The sequence below is a fragment of the Oratosquilla oratoria genome, chromosome 24, assembly GCF_046742065.1.
Source record: "Oratosquilla oratoria isolate Oo_2021 chromosome 24, ASM4674206v1, whole genome shotgun sequence".
Lineage (NCBI taxonomy): Eukaryota > Metazoa > Arthropoda > Malacostraca > Stomatopoda > Squillidae > Oratosquilla > Oratosquilla oratoria.
Genome location: NC_134800.1, coordinates 58,706,161 through 58,725,098, shown reverse-complemented (window position 1 = coordinate 58,725,098; position 18,938 = coordinate 58,706,161). Strand labels below are relative to the sequence as shown.

At 39.2% G+C, this 18,938-nt stretch overlaps 2 protein-coding genes across 7 annotated transcripts in view; one reads left to right on the top strand and one right to left on the bottom strand.

Annotated features, from left to right (window-relative positions):
• Positions 1-373: 373 nt before the first annotated feature.
• Positions 374-9,917, bottom strand: ND-ASHI (NADH:ubiquinone oxidoreductase subunit ASHI). The gene is made up of 4 exons (XM_076208224.1): positions 9,783-9,917; positions 5,280-5,503; positions 4,351-4,509; positions 374-517 (listed from the first exon to the last, which is right to left on the bottom strand). Exons 1-4 carry the CDS (start codon positions 9,868-9,870, stop codon positions 458-460), a joined length of 531 nt encoding a protein of 176 aa, XP_076064339.1. The 5' UTR covers positions 9,871-9,917; the 3' UTR covers positions 374-457.
• Positions 9,918-10,092: 175 nt separating this feature from the next.
• LOC143038679 (abl interactor 2-like) overlaps positions 10,093-18,938 on the top strand; it is a 31,555-nt gene continuing 22,709 nt past the window's right edge. For 2 of the 6 annotated variants that reach the window (XM_076208220.1, XM_076208217.1), the window contains exons 1-4: positions 10,094-10,362; positions 14,176-14,311; positions 16,755-16,922; positions 17,971-18,118. In XM_076208220.1, the coding sequence (XP_076064335.1) occupies positions 14,186-14,311; positions 16,755-16,922; positions 17,971-18,118 (442 nt within the window). In that variant the 5' untranslated portion in view covers positions 10,094-10,362; positions 14,176-14,185. Of the gene's footprint in view, positions 10,363-10,642; positions 10,951-14,175; positions 14,312-16,754; positions 16,923-17,970; positions 18,119-18,938 lie in introns of those variants that run through there. The other 4 variants (XM_076208219.1, XM_076208222.1, XM_076208223.1 and 1 more) reach the window with 4 other exon arrangements.

The window sequence follows — 18,938 nt, the reverse complement described above, 5'->3', positions numbered from 1 at the left end:
TTTTGCAGTTTTTACAGTCACTGAATCTACATGAAAAAGTAGTTCTCTGTAAGTGCCGTAAAATGTTGACTGTTTAAAATCATACTTTATACTTGCATGGTCAGTGGCAAGAACTTGTTCCAATTACCTGAGCATGCTTAATTTTGTGAAGTTGTTTGCTGAAATTGGCAGAAATCAGGCCTGGTTTTCAATTACTGCTGATGTAACAATGGATCACAGCTATTGCATATCAGGGTATAAATTCATGTCGCATGAATAAATCATCTGTATGGGCATGAAAATATAATTAACATTGCTTTTCTTTATCCTTCACAAATTGCAACATCTGATAACTTTGCAATGACAAGATCCTACCTGAGCCAGGAAAGGAAACTTCTTTTTCCATTTATATTTTTATTCATATATAATCTCCATTACAGACCTATTTACATATAACTTAAGATGTTACGATGTACCATTACTCTGCTGGTTCAAAAGTGTAATGCACCTGTCCATCACCAGGATATTGCTTCTTCATCTGAAAAGTGAAAATGTGAAATTTATGCAATTCAGAAACAATGAGGACTTAAATGAAAAATTGTCAGAACTGATTTGCACCTTATCTGCATGCCTCCTCTGCTTTCACTCCCAGCACTAATGATTAAGGGGATCAATTAATTGTTGCCCTGAGCTTTGCCAACTGGAAACCTACAGCCCTACAACAGCTGACAATCATCCTTGGGTCCTCTCATACATTTACGAAATCTTGGTGAACATGTTACTTCATTAGCTATGCATGGTTGTTCAACAAGTACAGAGACTGGGTGGTTAGGTTAGTTTTGGGGAATAGGTTTTCCTTGTTCATTATGAATACAGTTTCTAGGTTTTACAGCCCTCTCTGTCCTGTTTTCTACCTAATAAGTACCTCACCATTTCCAAGTCCATACCATATAACGACTGCTCCCTTACAAGGGAGGTAGCAAAACAATGCATAAAGTCCATTCCATCCCTACATATTCCACTCCCATTCATCCCCCTCTCTCCCTCTTATCTTGACTCCTCCTGGATGATGGGTCATCCCTGCATCCTGCCCACTGCCCTGGGTCAGAAGCAATGAACCATGACAGCACATCCACAGCAAGGCCGCTTCACTTAATCAGCGACCCCTCCATCCCCTCATTCAGAGAAAGAAGATGGGGATAAATCCCTTTGAGCTGCGTCAAAATATTCACACATACTCCCTCAATCCCCCCATCCCCCACCTACTCCCTTCTATGCATCACAGCATCATCCATACACAACCATTCTCCACTCATCCCTATCTTCTGTCTTCTCCCTTCCTTCCTCAACAGACATCCCCCTTTTACCCCATCCATCCATCTCATCCTTGGTCTCCCCCTCATGTTCACTCCTTCTACCTCTGCCTTCAACACCTCTTTTACTAACCCTTCTTCACTTGTTCTTTCCACGTGTCCAAACCATCCCAATACTCTTTCATCAACCCTATCTCCCACCTTTCTTTCCACCTCCATTCTCCTCCTCACCTCCTTTATCACACTATCCAGCCTACTGTTCCATGTTTCTTCCCCATAGTGCTGTTGGCACAATTACCCTTTCATACAACCTCTTCTTGGCATCCATTCCCAAATGTCTCTCATTACACTATTTAATCCCTCAAGGCATCTACTCGTTTCTCTTAATCTACATTCTACCTCCACTCCTCCCTTTCCCACCACATTCATCCCATAATATCTAAAGCTATCCACATCCTCCAGTCTCCATCCCTTAATACTCTCTTCCAATTTGCTGCCACATTCTCACCTTGTACATCTAACTTACTTTTAAACCACATTTATCTTCAGCTTCCTTCTTTTGCACACCTTCCCAAATTCCATTACTAACTTCCTTAATCCCTCCTCTGATCCTGCTACAAATGCCATGTTGTCAGCAAACGACAACTGGCTTCTCCCATTTTTTCCATTTTCTTTAACTCTCTCCAATCATCAGCCCATTACCTTTCCATTTACCTCTTACACCACCCCATCCATGTATAAATTGAACAGCCATGGCAACATGACACATGCCTAGCAAAGCCTCTTTACCTCAAACCACTCCTTTCTTCATGTCTAATTCTAACACAGGTTCTACTACTCTCATAAAAACTCTTGACTGCTCTTAACAGCTTTCCTATCCTATGTCTGTAAAACCTCCCAGTGTTTTCCTATCTACCCTGTCATAAGCCTTTTCCAAATTCATAAAGGCCCAAAGTGTCATCCTTATCTTCTAAAGCTTTTCAGCATATCTGCCTTACCACAAAATCTGATCCCCACAACCCTTACCTGTCCTAAACCCACACTATTCCTCACCAATTTCTCCCTCGTTTCTCTCCTAATCTTCTCAATCAAAACCCTCCCATAAGCCTTCCCAACTCCACTAAACAAACTGATAAGACTGAAACTACCACACTCACACTTGTCACCTTTCCCTTGTAAGGTAAACTATACAGGCAGTCCTCTGGTACTCTACTCTCTTTTAGACAAATATTAAACAACCTCACCAGCCAGTCCATCACTGTACTTCTCTTTAGACAATGGTTCTTAACCTTTTTCAGTGCCCATACTCCTTGATATCTCACTCACTGCATGACACCCACCTAACCCAGGTGCCTTACCTGCTCTCTTCATTTGAATAACTGCTTTCACCTCATCTTTTCGTATTTCTCTATTTTCCTCATTCATCACTGTCCTTGTAAGGAAAAAGGCATTGGTATATGTATGTATCAATGTCTTTTTCTAAGCACTTCCTACTGCAACTACCTTTCCCTCCCTATCCTTCACATTTAGCAACTCCCTAAAATACTCTGCCTATCTTCCTCTTACTGCCATTTCTGCCATTATCATCTCTCCATCTGCACCTTTCACCTTTTCTTCTCTACTTGATTTGCCTCCCCTTCCTCTCTTAACTTCCTTCCAAAACATCTTTTTATTACTTTAAAAAATTTGTTTAAAGAAAAGGGAGAAAAGTGGGAGGTGAGCCAGCTGTTGTTTGCTGATGACATTGCAGTTGTGGCAGGATCAGAGGAGGGATTGAGGAAGTTAGTGACAGAGTTTGGGAGAGTGTGTGAAAGAAGAAAGCTAAAGATAAATGTGGGTAAAAGTAAGGTGATGAGATGTACAAGGGGTGAAAGTGGCAGCAGACTGGAAGTGAGCATTAAGGGAGATAGACTGGAGGAGGTGGATAGTTTTAGATACTTGGGTGCGAATGTGGCAGGAAAGGGAGGAGTGGAGGTAGAATGTAGATTGAGAGAAGCGAGTAAATGCCTTGGTGGATTAAAAAGCATAATGAGAAATAGACATTTGGGAATGGATGCTAAGAGGAGGTTGCATGAAGGAGTGATTGTGCTGACAGCACTGTATGGGGCAGAAACATGGAACATAAGAGAGGAGTTTGAATGTGTTTGAGATGAGGTGTGAGGAAGATGATAGGGGTTACTAGGTTGGATAGAGTGAGAAATGAGGAGGTGAGGAGATCAGGGGTGGTAATGGAGTTGGGAGATAGGGTGGATGAAAGAGTATTAGGATGGTTTGGACACATGGAAAGAATGAGTAAAGAAAGACTAGTAAAAGAGGTATGGAAGGAGTGAACATGAGGAGGCGTCCTAGGATGAGATGGATGGACGGGGTAAAAGGGGCTTTGGGGAAGAGGGGAATGTCTGTTGAGGAAGGACGGGAAAGGACAGAAGACGGGTGAATGGAGAATGGTTGTATATGAATAATGATGTGATGCATGAGGTGGAATGGGTGGGGGGATGGGGGTGAGATAGTATGTGCGAGAAAAATTTGACACAGCCCAAAGGGATTTCTCCCCATTTTCACCTTTTCTGCATGGGGAGATGGAGAGGGGGGTCACCGATTTAATATAGCAGCCTTGCTGTGGATGTGCTGTGTTTTGCAACACTGCCTCTTACCCAGGGCAGTGGACAAGATGCAGGGATGACCCGTCATTCAGGAGGTGCCAAGATGGGAGGGAGGGTAGAGGGTGGAGGGGAATGGAGTGTATTAGGGATGGAATGGGTGGGAATGGTTTTTGTGCCTTTGTTTTTTGGCTACCTCCCTTGTTAGGGGGAAAAAAGCCTTAGTATATGTATATAAAAAATTTGTCATACTCTTACCCCATTTCACATCTGCTCTCCTTTTTCAAATATACATACATATATCAAAGGCATTTTCCCCTTTAATGGAGGTAACCAAAGTCAAAGGCATAAATCCATTTATCCCCACATACTCCACTCCCATTCACCACCCCTCAAATATACAAAATAATAAATAAATACATAAAATAAATAATAAAAATAAATAAAGTAATACAAACCACAGGCCAATGGAACTTTTTGTCTTCTAAATATATGTAGGCTGCAAACAACACTGTCATGACACCAAAGAAAGCTCCAAGCTGTTGGGTACCAGTGAAGCGTGGCTTGAAATTCGCATCATACCTATCCATGCCCAACATGTCAACATGAAGGTGTACCTGTAAGAAACATACAACCAATTAATCTGGTGCCCCATTTCTCTCTTGCAGATGCACTGCACCAGAAAATTGGCAAGACCCATTGGGTCAGCCCACAAGTCACTTAGTGAAAAAATTCTAGCTCTAGTTATCTGGGATGGGTGAGTCGATCAATCTGTTGCCCTCGGTCAACCTCTAGATCCATTGTCTCTATTACAGTAGACCAACATCTCCCAGGTCTATGTTCAAATAACAGATTTTGAATGGCAACTGCATTATGAATACTCAGTGTCTGTTGCAAGGCTAATTATGTGCTGGGAGATAACCTTAACATAGGAATGTTGGTGCTATTCTTACATGTCTCTCACTCAAACACAAGATGGGCTTTAGGTCATAGAAGTAAACAAAGAAAGACCACATGTCGAAAGGATGTGAAGAAATACAGTTTCCCATATAGATGTATATGTGGAATAGCTCATAAAAGTGATATAGCCCAAGCTCAAACAATACACAAGTTCAAATCTAAATATGATAATTGGAAATCAAAGACACAGATTAAGTTGGAACCGTACATGAATTTGATTCTAGGCATGTTAGAAAATTAGAGAATAGGAGATGGACTCAATGAGTGTTGTTCTTTTCCTGTATACTACAATTAGATAAATACACACCTCATACCTCTACATACTGACAGGTATAATTTAGAGATGGAACGAACTCAGGAGAGAGCTTGATAAGTTTTTAATCTAACATTTTGGGCATAACACAAAATATTCTATTCATCTACTTACCGGTTCCCCATAGTATCTTCTATATTCTGGAAAATCATAGTTCCCGTAGGGATCTCTTGAGTCTGCAGAGACAGGAGGAAGGTTGGGGTAGTCACCATGACCTGTTCCATCTTCTGGAAAAGTTTCATAGTCCTGGGGCAACATCCCATACTTAGCAGCTGCTGCTGCCTTCTCCTCTTCAGTTTTAGGGACTTTCACCGAGGGTTTCCAGTCTTTGTTCCATGCTGCAAATACAGTCATTACCATGAATGTTTGAAATAGCATTCATGTCATTAATCATAAGTACCAGGTTTCCATGTGGGCAAGTTTTACAAACTAATTTTGGTTTCTACCTTTGAAATTTACCATTTTTTCTTGAAGACTGAGCCCTGTTTGAAATTCATTATACAGCCCTACTTTGGCAAAATATAAATCTTTTAAAATGAAGGAATGGAGGGCAAGGTCACATTTGCCAGAACAAAAAGAACTTGCTGAGTAGTCTTAGGAACATTTAATATACCTAAATGTGTCATGTCACTAATCTGACAAACAAGGCAAGTGATGTACATAATGGCAGCATTTTAAAATTCCTAAATACTACACTTTCAATATAGATCACTTAAAATTATTTCAGTTACCAAGAAGGTAAATATATATAAATCAAATAAAATAATAAGTTAAAAAAATATATATACGAGTATATATATTCACAACCAAGAACAATTACCAAAACATGTTTCCTCTTATGACTAGTTTTCTAGCACTCTTTAGATCCAGATTTTTTTGCCTTTTCACTGCTAATTGTCCCTCATGCAAGTTGTATTTATGTCCCACATGACTTTTTCATGGAAAAATGTTGTCAACACATGGAACCAGCATCTATAGTGGAAACGCCTTACATACATGTATTTAAGAGGAGACTTGACAAATACTAGAGCCATCAAGATGTTCAACTATGAAGCAAAGCTGCCTCTTGCACCTCGCACCAACAAAACATCTCAACAATGGATGGAAGATCTGAGCATACAGGCTTCATGGTCTGCATCCATTACATACACTCACTTTCCCTCATAACAATATTAGAGAAAATCCTATATATCAGAATAACTGCCTACTTTAAGAGCAACCTCCTCTTCAGCAACATTTTAACCTATCCATTACAAGTCAAATTCTCATGTGCAGCATCAGATACCTGATGTACAATGATGCATCACAATACTCATGTTATAAAATATAGTCATTGCCACCTTACTCATTATCTTTCACTGTGAGTAATAATAAATACAGAAAATGTAATCAAGCCAGTTCATAAAATTCGGGGGTCACTCAACCACAACTACAAAGTAAATATAATCAGGATGCCAATGCCAGCACTCGTATACTCGCACCTCATGATGCCTACATATATGGCGATTGGTTTGACGACGGCAACATCACCACTGGTTGATACTAGTTTTTATCATCGCATTGTGCACGGGGCCCCTTCTCAAGCTGTAAACACTATTTCTGTCTTGCTGAGGTCGCCTTTCTTAATGGATAGCATGAACTTCGCTGACTCCTAATGAATTGAGCCCTGTCTGAGGAAGGCAAGGATGCCTACAAAGAAACATGTGTCCCATTGGCCAGTAGAGTAAAACAGAAAGAATCATAGCCAATCATATTTGGTTGTAGGAGGGGCCTATATTGTCCAGAGGTACACGATCTAAACATTTTGGCCAGCTACCACAACAAAATATACATACATAATCAAAGTGCACAACACATAGGCATCATCATATGAGAGAGGTTAACATAGATACCACAAAAGGAAGATAATTGCCCACTATGACTGCTTACTCCACAAACTTGAGCCAGGAAGGAAGTCTATAATATCTAACTTGGTTTCACAAAAGAATTTGACCATGAAATCTCCTCCACAGCTCAGATCCCTGGGAATGTCTGTGGAATTCTAAGAATGGCTACACAGCCTTCTTACATCTAGAATACAAATGGTGGTTTTTGATTGCTATAGATCAGACAGATCAACATTCATCAGTAGAGTATCACAGGATTTGGACATGTATCACTCCTTTGCTGATGACATCAGCCACAATGTCATCGCAGACATTGAAGTCCATAAGCCAACCTTAATAAAATCTATGAATAGGTTAACATGTGCTTCCACAAGGAAATTTTTTTAACTATTAACCCCTTCAATACAATGACACCTACGTAGGCGTCATGAAGTGGGTACGCAAGGATGCCAATGTCAGCGTCTTGATTATATTTATTGTAGTTGTACCTGCGTGACCCCCATACTCTGTAAACTGGCTTCATCATATTTTCTATGGTTATCAAAATTCACGGGTGAAAGAGAACAAGCTAAATGCAGCGGTAACTTTATTTTTTATAATGCGAGTATTATGACGCAACATCGCACGTCTGGCAGCTAATGCTGCCCGCGAGATTTTGGTCCGGAGTGAAGGGGTTAAGATGTGGCCCAAATACCAATACAGAAAGTCCTCATTATACAGTACATATGCATTCCTGAAAACCTTACTGCAAATTGAAATTACCGTATACCGAACCCATTATAACATGTAATAATAAGATATGGCAGACGTACCTTCTCCCTGCTCTTTCCTCTTCAAAATATCTAGCAGATACTATATCTGTGAATTTTTCTTACCGTAAATAGAATCGAGGGTAGTAATTACCAAATACCATAACTGTGAATTCACCGGATAAAGAATTACCGTATAAGGAGGACTCACTGTACCAAAGAATTTACAAACCTGTATACCCAAGGAGAACAAGTAATACTACCTAAACCAGTTGTGAAATGTCTTGAGATCTAGATGAGGATGCCATCTTCACACACCACAGAGCAACAACAGTAACCCAAGCAAAGCACATGGCCTGATGGGTCCTGAGATCACTTAAATCAAGACACAGTCTTAGAGAACCTGGAACCAGACCCCATTCCATCACTCCAATATATTGAGCATACTTGAGACAAACGAAAAGAGCACACCCTCCTTTCCCAGGCACCAGTGAAGGCCAAGGACCCTCTTTCTGTCCAGCTTAACCTACATTGGCCCAAAAGTAATCAATGTACATCACAAACATATAAAACTTCACACGGCTGGTCAGTCGATAAGTTAATGAGAGTTAGACAAGTATCGGACAATTTATAGTTTCACCCAACCATAGAATTTGATATGTAGCTTATGTGTTTCTGGTGAGAAATGTTGTGATATGAACGATGGTGTACATCATTTCTGTCGCAAATGCGTACTTCTGAAGTAATTAGTATTGAAGTTATGCACTTATGCCTACATCTCCCGAACGATCTGGGGGGATGTGTGGGAAATCGGGGTTTTTGGGAGTAATGTGCGTTGCAAAACAGGTATTAAATGAACAAAAACATTTAAACAATACAAAAAAAATCACATTCTATGGCTGGAGTCCAGCAGTAGCCATCTTTCTGTTTACCAACGAATCGAACAATGTCTCGCTAGATGTGTCACACTTAGCGAAGTCCACTCCAGCCGCGCAATACTTCCTAACCGTGAACTAACATTACCTCCGTTAGGTTAGGTTAGTTTAGTTTACTTTATGTTTACCAAGTCTTGCGCGAGCGGCTAATCTAGCGCTTCTGGTCACAAAAATTTACAATTGTTAGTAAACAAACATGGCGCCGCATGCGGTACCCACCGATATGGGATGTTTTTGTTTTTTTACGGGTTTCTTTAGTCTACTTCATTTTACACCTGTTTGGCAACGCACATTACTCCATTTATTTGTCTCCCCCACCCAAAAACCCCAATTTCCCACACATCCCCCCAGATCATTCGGGAGATGTAGGCATAAGTGCATAATTTCAATACTTAATTACTTCAAATGTATGCATTTGCGATGGAAATGATATATACCATCGTTCATATCACAACATTTCTCACCAGAAACACATAAGCCACATATCAAATTCTATGGTTGGATGAAACTATAAATTGACCCAAGTATCTATGATGCTCCCTGACAAACCCCCAATACCTGGATACACCACAAAATACAGATTTGCATCCCATTCACAAACGGACCAGACTGAGCTAGACAAGACTGGAGGATGCAGCACTGGCAGACTGTGCCACCATAGCTGTGAGGAAGACTATAGTTCCTTAAAAGTAAATTAAGTAAACACACAAGTACGCTAAGACACTAAGTACAAGTTAAATATGCTTGTTGATGTCCAGACAAAAATGATAAATATAATTACTAAATTAGAACACAACTTGGTGCATATTGAATCATATTCCAATTGGAACACAAACTGGCGTCCATTCTTGGAAAAAATAAAATAAAACGAAAGATGACAGCCATGCAAGATTAACCTTCTATACCAGTGAAATAAATAAACCTAGTCTTCCAAAAGGAAAGAAATTATAATAAAAGGATTCCGGCCAAGCTCATTATGATCCAACTGTCCTACATTCGTGCAGAAAATAGGGCATATACACCAAACAGTATTAATCAATTACTCACTTCCACCTGATCGCACAATCTGCGTCAATACTATTCTGTTACGTTGAAGGGGCTTTAATTTGTTGACGGTCCTCACGATCCCCGCCATGTTCTTCAACAGCTGATGATCGGACCGAGTAGACTATTGTTCTGAAAAAAATATTTATGAAATAAATCTGTAGAACCAAAACTTTTTATAATATTAGATATTTCAAAAGCTTTTAAATAGCGTGTGTTTTCATGAACTAATGTTCAATTTCACATTTTGCCTGTATTTTACGTTTATGATCTGAAATCGTATTTACAAGAAGTCAGAACTAATCATGTAACCTATTTTAACCACACAATAGTTTAGCGTGATGTGGAATACTACTGTATTTAAATAACATTATCATTTTATCAAAAGTAGTAAATTGTGTCATCATTTTTATCTGTATAGTTTGTCTTATTAGTGTAGGAGTGGCTTCCTTTGAGGAAGTAAACAAATAGCAACAGTACGACGGACTGTGAATCATTTTGGTGTCAGAAAATCAACACTATCTAATTTCCTGAGTGAAGAACGCTATTTTCATGTTATCAGACGTTGCTTGCATTCACTAAGGTAAGCAGTTAGATTCACTAACTTAGTAGCCTGCATTGATTGTAACTTATTTAGTCGGAGTTAGCCCATATCTTGTATTGGATTGCCAAGTGACTGTCACTGTCGAAAGAGATCTTTATTTAGACACAGAATTGTGCCACAAATGAACTAGATATTTAGTAGACACGGAAAAATATAATCTAGATAATATCGTTTTTGTTTTGCTTTATAATATCGTCTAAGAATGGCCTCAATTTGTTCACATCCATTATCCAGAGACTGGTTGGACTTAGAGTTAGACCGAATATAATATTTTCACAAGTTCACCTGCATCTCTATTCATTTTTTTTCGAAGTTTTAAACCCTCAGCATTAGTCATGTAAATGATCTTTCACGTTTTAAATAATTCATCCTTAAAATTTTGGTGTTTAGGGTTTTGGATTGTAATCACTCCCACCAATTTCTCATTTTGCTCTCAATAAGGTTTTTTTTCTGAACAAATTTGAATAAGTAGCATATTGTCAGACACAAGTAACTATAGCATGATAAATTGAAGCTTTCAACGATAGATTTCATACATCAAGAAAGAAAGGAACGCAACTCACCTAAGTAAGGGCACTGTGACTGTTTATCATTTATATCAAATAGCTTTGCTTTTACATTTGTTTTCCATTTCATTTCTGTGATTTTCAGGTAAAAGCAACATTGAACATGCATTATTTTTCTTGTTGTAGAGTAATTATTCCCTCTACCAAATTTTGGATTTTAGTCATTTCATCTTTTTATATTTTCTTCCAAGTGAATTTGCTCTTTTTTATCATGCATTGAAATGAACTATGGTGTAAACTTAACATGATATGAAGGCAATTTTATTATTGTTTAAAGGAAAAGAAGAAAACAAAATTAAGAATATAATTCATTATTAGTAGAATTTTATTGGAAAATATTACCACTACAGAGAATATGAGATGGGATTGTGGTACTCCAAATACAAACCAAATACAGACCAAATACAAACACTAAACACTGTGATTGCCAATAAAATACTTGAACAAAAAACACAAAATTGGCAAAACTTTATCAATACACTTGATCACAAAACAAACACCAGCAAATTGTACAAAACACTCAACAGCATCACACTATCCAACACTAACACTACACGCTCTCACGCAGCAATAATCACAACAACAGATAATCTACCCTCAAACAGACAACAAGCAAACGCACTCATACGTCATTTTGCACAGACGAGCCATCTTACATCTCACCCTGACGACCGACGCACCATTCGACGTAAGAAAGACTTTCCCACAGACTCAGACTATACACCCTTCATAGACAGTCAGACAAAACTCATATTGCATAGTCTCAAGCACTCATCTGCCTGTGGCCCTGATAACATAAGCAACATACACCTAAAACACATTGGACCACAAGGTATACACGCACTCACAAACATTGCAAACTACAGCTATTCACACAACACAATACCCGACATCTGGAAGCATGGTAAAATAATCACCATTCCAAAACCGAACAAAGACCCAACAATCCCAACATCGCACCGCCCAATCACACTTCTCTGCACCCCCTCTAAAGTCATTGAACGCCTAATACTTAAACTTGTCACACCATATATTCCCCTTGCTGACTCACAACACGGTTTTAGGCCACTACACTCCACAAACACTCTTCTGACAAACCTCACACAAAGAATTTTAGATGGCATCAATTCAGATAGGCCCCACCACAGAACACTTCTTATAACATTGGACATTAGTAAAGCTTTTGATGCTATCCCCCGCCACAACCTAACAAATAAAATATATAACACAGACATGCACAATAACACCAAAAGATGGCTGGCCAATTATCTGGCAGGCAGGAATGCTCATGTGTCATATAATGGCCAATCATCGCACATCAGAAACATTAAGAACGGAGTACCACAGGGCTCGGTTCTATCCCCCACATTATTTAATCTATACATGCATGACTTACCCACGCCAGACACCTCAGAAATACAAATCTCTTCCTACGCAGACGACATAACAATCACATGCACACATCGTAACACAGACAAAGCTGCAGAAATAATCCAGCCTTACCTTGACACACTCAACACATGGTTCATCACAAACAGACTCAAAATAGCTCCAACCAAATCTACAGCAACACTTCTCACCAACTGGACAAAAGAACACAAATACATACCTCATCTCTACATCAACAACACTCTAATACCACACACAAACACACCGAAAATTCTTGGTGTAACATACGATACATCCATGTCTTTCAAACAACACCTCACAAACATAAAAAACAAATGCACACCTAGACTTAACGCACTTAAGTCAATCACTGGAACAACATTTGGACAAAACAAAGAAACTAATATAACAATATACAAACAATGCATACGCTCAGTGATGAATTATGCGAGTCCTGCATGGGCTCCTAATCTCAGTGAGACACACCACAACACCCTTCAAATCATACAAAACAAAGCCCTAAAAACAATTACAGGCTGCACAAATACATCACCTACAGACCATTTACACCATGAAACAAAAGTCCTCAAAGTCAAGGACCACCTCGACATGAGAGGCACACAAACACTTGCTGCAGCCACCACAAACACATCACACCCGCTACACTACATAGCAGAACACCCACACACACCAAGAAACATTAAAACTACACCCAAAGACCTTTATTACACACAGATACTCTCTTCTCTTCCTCCACAACCACCAAATACCAGCCTCCGGAAACATATTCATAATCATATCACTCACCGCTCCATTAACACACTGAAAGACAACACACTGCTGCATGCCAGACCCCCTGATATCCACCCTTCTGAATCCTCTCTCCCACGTAAGGACAGAGTCCACTTGGCCAGACTGCGATGCGGTCACCACCCAGCACTTCTAAGCTACCAGAAGAGGCTGGACGACCGTGTTGTGAACAGCTGCCCAGGATGTAACACTTCACCCCATACCATACAACACATAATGGAAGACTGCATTATACACAATCATGCACGCAAACAACACAACATACACTCTATAAAGGATTTGTGGGAAAACCCAGTTTCGGCTGTGGCCTTCCTTGGGGAGACGGGACTGCTCGGACAGACAGTCTAGGGAACGACAACAACAACAATATGAGATGGGATCCAATGAGCATTGCTCCTTTCCCATATACTACAATTAGGTAAATACACACACCTTGAATAAAAATCTAAATATGATAATTGGAAATTGAGGATAATAATCAAGATGGAACTGTGCATGAACTTCAAGCTAGGTATGATAAGTTAGCGAGTAGGAGACATACATTATGAAAGGGATGGAAGTTCTTGATGGAGACGACTTATTAAAATGGGACAGAAGAGAAACAAGAGGACATGAGAAGAAGCTAAAGAAGGACAGTTACAAAAGATATTTGAAAAAGAATAGAGCTATTCTTTTTCAAATATCTGACCACAAAGAGTGATTGATGTCTGGAACAAACTAAATGGGGAAACAGTGAGTGCCAAATCTATACAAGATTTTAAGAACAAAGTGGATGCGGAGAGATACAAAAATGGGTCACTACGAGCATAGCTCTCATCCCGTAAAATACAACTAGGTAAATACATATCCCCTATCAAGCCCTGTACACCCCCTCCTCTCCTGACATCACCATCATGGGTTCTTATGTGTATTACTGTCACTTTCATCCTTGACAATCTGTTGTTATATAATCTTGCTCTCAGAAGTACTGTACTTGAAACTAGGACATATATTCATATATTTATTTATTTCTATTTGCTTATTTCAGAATTGCAACCATGGCTTTATCTTCTGAATTTGTAACACTCGTCCAGCAGGAGATTCCTGATGGGCGTAAGTCTTTATCTGATTCTCATGCCAACTTAGAGAAGGTTGCAGCATATTGCATAGAGAACTTTGCAAGGGTAAGTCATTATTAAAATTCATTATAGGCATGCTAGAATTGTTTATAGTTACAGTAAATTTTATCACCGTTTTTACTAATATCGTAGATTACAAAAATCATTACCAAGAGAGTGGGGAGGTCCATGACTGGAATAAACTTTCCCATTAGATTTAAGTAATGAGTGGTGGGATGAGGAAACAAAGAAAGTTGTACAAAAGAAGCAAGCTTTCACAGATTGGTTACAAAATAGGATGAGGGAGTCATATGAGAGGTACAAAGAAAAGAGAAGAGATGTAAAGCATAAGATAAAGGAGGTGAAGAGGAGAGCAGATGTGAAATGGGGTAAGAGTATGACAGAAAATTTTGAAAATAATGAAAAGATGTTTTGGAAAGAAATTAAGAGAGGAAGAGGAGGCGAATCAAGTAAAAAAGAAAAGGTAAAAGGTGCAGATGGAGAGATGATAATGGAAGAGAAGCAGTAAGAGGAAGATGGGCAGAGTATTTTAGGGAGTTGCTAAATGTGAAGGAGGATAGGGAGGGAAAGGTAGTTGTAGTGGGAAGTGCTAAGAAAATAACCATGATGAGTGAGGATAATGGAGGAGAAATAAGGAAGGATGAAGTGAAGGCAGTTGTTAAGATGATGAAAGCAGGTAAGGCACCTGGTCTGGATAGATGCCATGCAGAATGTCTGAAAAAAGGAGGTACAGTGATGGTGGACTGGCTGGTGAGGTTATTTAATGTTTGAGAGAGGGTAGAGTGCCGGAAGACTGGAGGAGTGCCTGTATGGTTCCATTTTACAAGGGAAAAGGGGACAAGAGTGAGTGTAATAGTTTCAGAGGAATTAGCTTGTTAAGTGTAGTTGGGAAGGCTTATGGGAGGATCTTGATTGAGAGGATTAGGAGAGGAACAGAGGGAGTAGTTGGTGAGGAACAGTGTGGATTTAGGACAGGTAGAGGTTGCATAGATCAGATTTTTGTGGTAAGACAGATATGTGAGAAAGCTATAGGAAAAGGTTATGATGGTTTTTGGGCTTTTATGGATCTGGAAAAGGCTTATGACAGGGTGGACATGAATGCACTGTGGGAGGTTTTGCAGATATACAGGATAGGAGGAAAGCTTTTAGGAGCTGTCAAGAGTAGTAAAGTGTGTGTCAGGATTGGAAATGGAAAGAGTGAGTGGTTTGAGATAAAGGTGGGACTTTGTCAGGGATGTGTTATGTTGCCCTGGCTGTTCAACTTATACGTGGATGGGGTGGTGTGAGAGGTAAATGCAAGGGTTGTGGGTCAGGGATTGGAAATGGTTAAAGATAATGGAGAAAAGTGGGAGGTGAGCCAGCTATTGTTTGCAGATAACACTGCGCTTGTAGCAGGATCAGAGGAGGGATTGAGGAAGTTAGTGATGGAGTTTGGGAGGGTGTGTGAAAGAAGGAAGTTGAAGATAAATGTGGGTAGAAATAAGGTGATGAGATGTACAAGGGGTAAAAGTGGCAGCAGACTGGAAGTGAGCATTAAGGGAGATAGACTGGAGGAAGTGGATAGTTTTAGATACTTGGATGCGAATGTGGCAGGAAAGGAAAGAGTGGTGGTGGAGGTAAAATGTAGATTGAGAGAAGCGAGTAAATGCCTTGGTGGATTCAAAAGTGTAATGAGAAATAGACATTTGGGAATGGATGCTAAGAGGAGGTTATATGAAGGAGTGATTGTGCCGACAGCACTGTATGGGGCAGAGAAATGTAACATAAGAGAAGAAGAGAAGTATATTGAATGTATTTAAGATGAAGTGTCTGAGAAGTAATATAGGTGTTACTAGGCTGGATAGAGTGAGAAATGAGGAGGAGAACAGGGGTGGTAAAAGAGTTGGGAGATAGTGATGTTGAAAGATTATTGGGGTGGTTTGGACACATGGAAGGAATGAGTGAAGACTAGTAAAAAAGGTATGGAAGGCAGATGTGGAGGGTGTGAACATGAGTGGGTGACCTAGGATGAGATGGATGGATGGAAAATGGTTGTATATGGATGATAATGTGATGCATGAGGTGGAATGGGTGGGGGATGGGAGGTGAGGTAGTATGTGTGAGAAAAATTTGACGCAGCCCGAAGGGATTTCTCCCTGTCTTCTCCTTTTCTGCATGGGGGGACTGAGAGGGGGGGTCGCCGATTTAATGAAGCGGCCTTGCTGTGGATGTGCTGTGTCTTGCATCACTGCTTCTGACCCAGGGCAGTGGACAAGATGCAGGGATGACCCATCATCCAGGAGGTGCCAAGATAGGAGGGAGGGTAGAGGGTGGAGGGGAGTGGAGTGTATTGGGGATGGAATGGGTGGGAATGGTTTTTATGCCTTTGTTTTTTTGGCTACCTCCCTTGTAAGGGAAAGCCTTGGTATATGTATGTATTTTAATTTTTGAATTTGGCGAAAGCAGTGTAATGTGAAATAGATAATGTTAATGATTTGTATGTTTAAAGGCGGAAAACAAGAGAGCTGCTCTAGAGGAAACAAAGAATTATACTACACAATCCCTTGCAAGTGTTGCTTATCAAATCAACACTTTAGCCTACAATTTCTTGCAAATGATTGAACAACAAACTCAGCAGTTAGCTGAGATGGAAAGTCAAGTTAACCATATATCACAGGTAAGTAGTGATTATTGTTCTTCTATGAGGAGCTAAGATTAGAGGGAAACAAGGGTGGTGGATGTGAGTGTGTGTGTCTTTGACCTGTCTACCTCAATTTTAAGGGAGAAGAAGCCCTTGGTATGTGTGTATATATATATATATATATATATATATATATATATATATATATATATATATATATATATATATATATATATATATATATATATATATATATATATACAAATTTTTCTTGTTAATAAAAAAGCTTGTCATAATGAAATATGTAGAACACAAAAATTAAACTGCAGCTTATATCTATTGATAGACTTAAAAAAAGTGTTTGTGGATGGAAGGGTCAATAATGAGATGACAGAATGGTTCAAGATGAAGATAGGGCTTGTGGAGAAATGTGTGATACCCCGGTAGATGTTTATTATATACATAAATGGAATGATGCAAGAATTTAGGACTTGGTAAGTAGGAACATAACTTAAGGAGAGGAGATAATACATGGAGAATCAATCATTTGGAGTGATTTGTACTAAAAAGGCTTGGTCAGAGGTCACCAAACTTTTTTTCATAGTGAGCCAGATAACTGAGAGAATGCAAGTTAAAACAAGATATGAGAAAGGAAAACAATTGTTTATTTACACATTGAATATTCTACCTAAAAAGTTTTAGAAAAATTATAACCCCCACCCCTCAATAACAGTGTTAATAACAGTGTTTACATACTTTACTTTGTGGTTATTGTAGGAGGAGGTAATGAGGAAATGAAAAGTAATTTTGGAAACAAGGAGAGTAGTGGTAGCACAGACAAAAAGTGTGGGAGGGTACTGTGGAACATGCCCATAGCAATGGAGATTAATTTTAGGTTGTAGGTGGTTTTAGGAGATTGGACAAATTGTCAAATAAAAATAGTGTGTTCTGTTACCTTGAGGCACTGGGTTTCCATTAAAAGAATCTCAGGGCAACAGATTATGGTGATATATGTACAGTAAATGAAGCAGCTGGCCCTGCTCAATATATTTTTATTCTTACTTTCATTTGTATTTCTTGGCAGACTGTAATGATACACAAGGAGAAGGTGGCACGGCGTGAGATTGGTGTCCTCACCACAAATAAAACAACAGCTAGGCAATACAAGATCCTTGCACCTGCCAACACTGAAAAGCCAATCAAATATGTCAGAAAACCAATTGACTATACAGGTACTGTCCAGATTGAGTATACTTTCAGAATTCAATAGCATGTAAGATTTGATAAATTGAGAAGATAAATGAAAATTTGATTAGAGAAAAAAATCTTAACACCTTGGAGGAAAAAGAGGATAGGACAACATCAAATGAGGATAGGAGAAATAGAGTAACCTTTAAAGAGATCATGGAGCAACAGGAAAGAGATTGTCTAGAAGAAGGCATAGTCAAATTCATAGGAAAAAAAGAGAATCTCTCATTAGAGATGTAGACACTTACTCTTTTGATGCCGAGAAGAATACAACCTCTCATGGAAGTTATGTCAAGAAAATGAAATACAAATGATTAGGGAAATTACGTCAACTTTAGGGAAGGATTTGGATGTAATAGACCAGATTGATAGCATGTATAGGTTAGGCAAGTATAAGAGAAATTGCACATGTCCAATGAAAATAAAGTTCAATTTGCAAGCCATGGCAAAAGGAGTAATCAAGTCTTGGAAGTTAGCACATGAAGGTTAAAAAATTTTTAGATTAGGAAAGATGTTAATAAAGAGGAATGAGCAAAGACACAAAAGCACTTAGAGAAAGCCAAAAATGATAGGAGCAAAGATTAATTTTGTGTGTGTGTGTATATAACATGAAACATGGAACATAAGAGAGGAAGAGAGAAGGAGTTTGAATGTGTTAGAGATGAGGTGTCTGAAAAGTATGATGGGGGTTACTAGGCTAGATAGAGTGAGAAATGAAGAGGTGAGGAGAAGAACGGGGGTGGATAGGGAGTTGGGAGATAGGGTTAATGAAAGAGTATTAGGATGGTTTGGACACATGGAAAG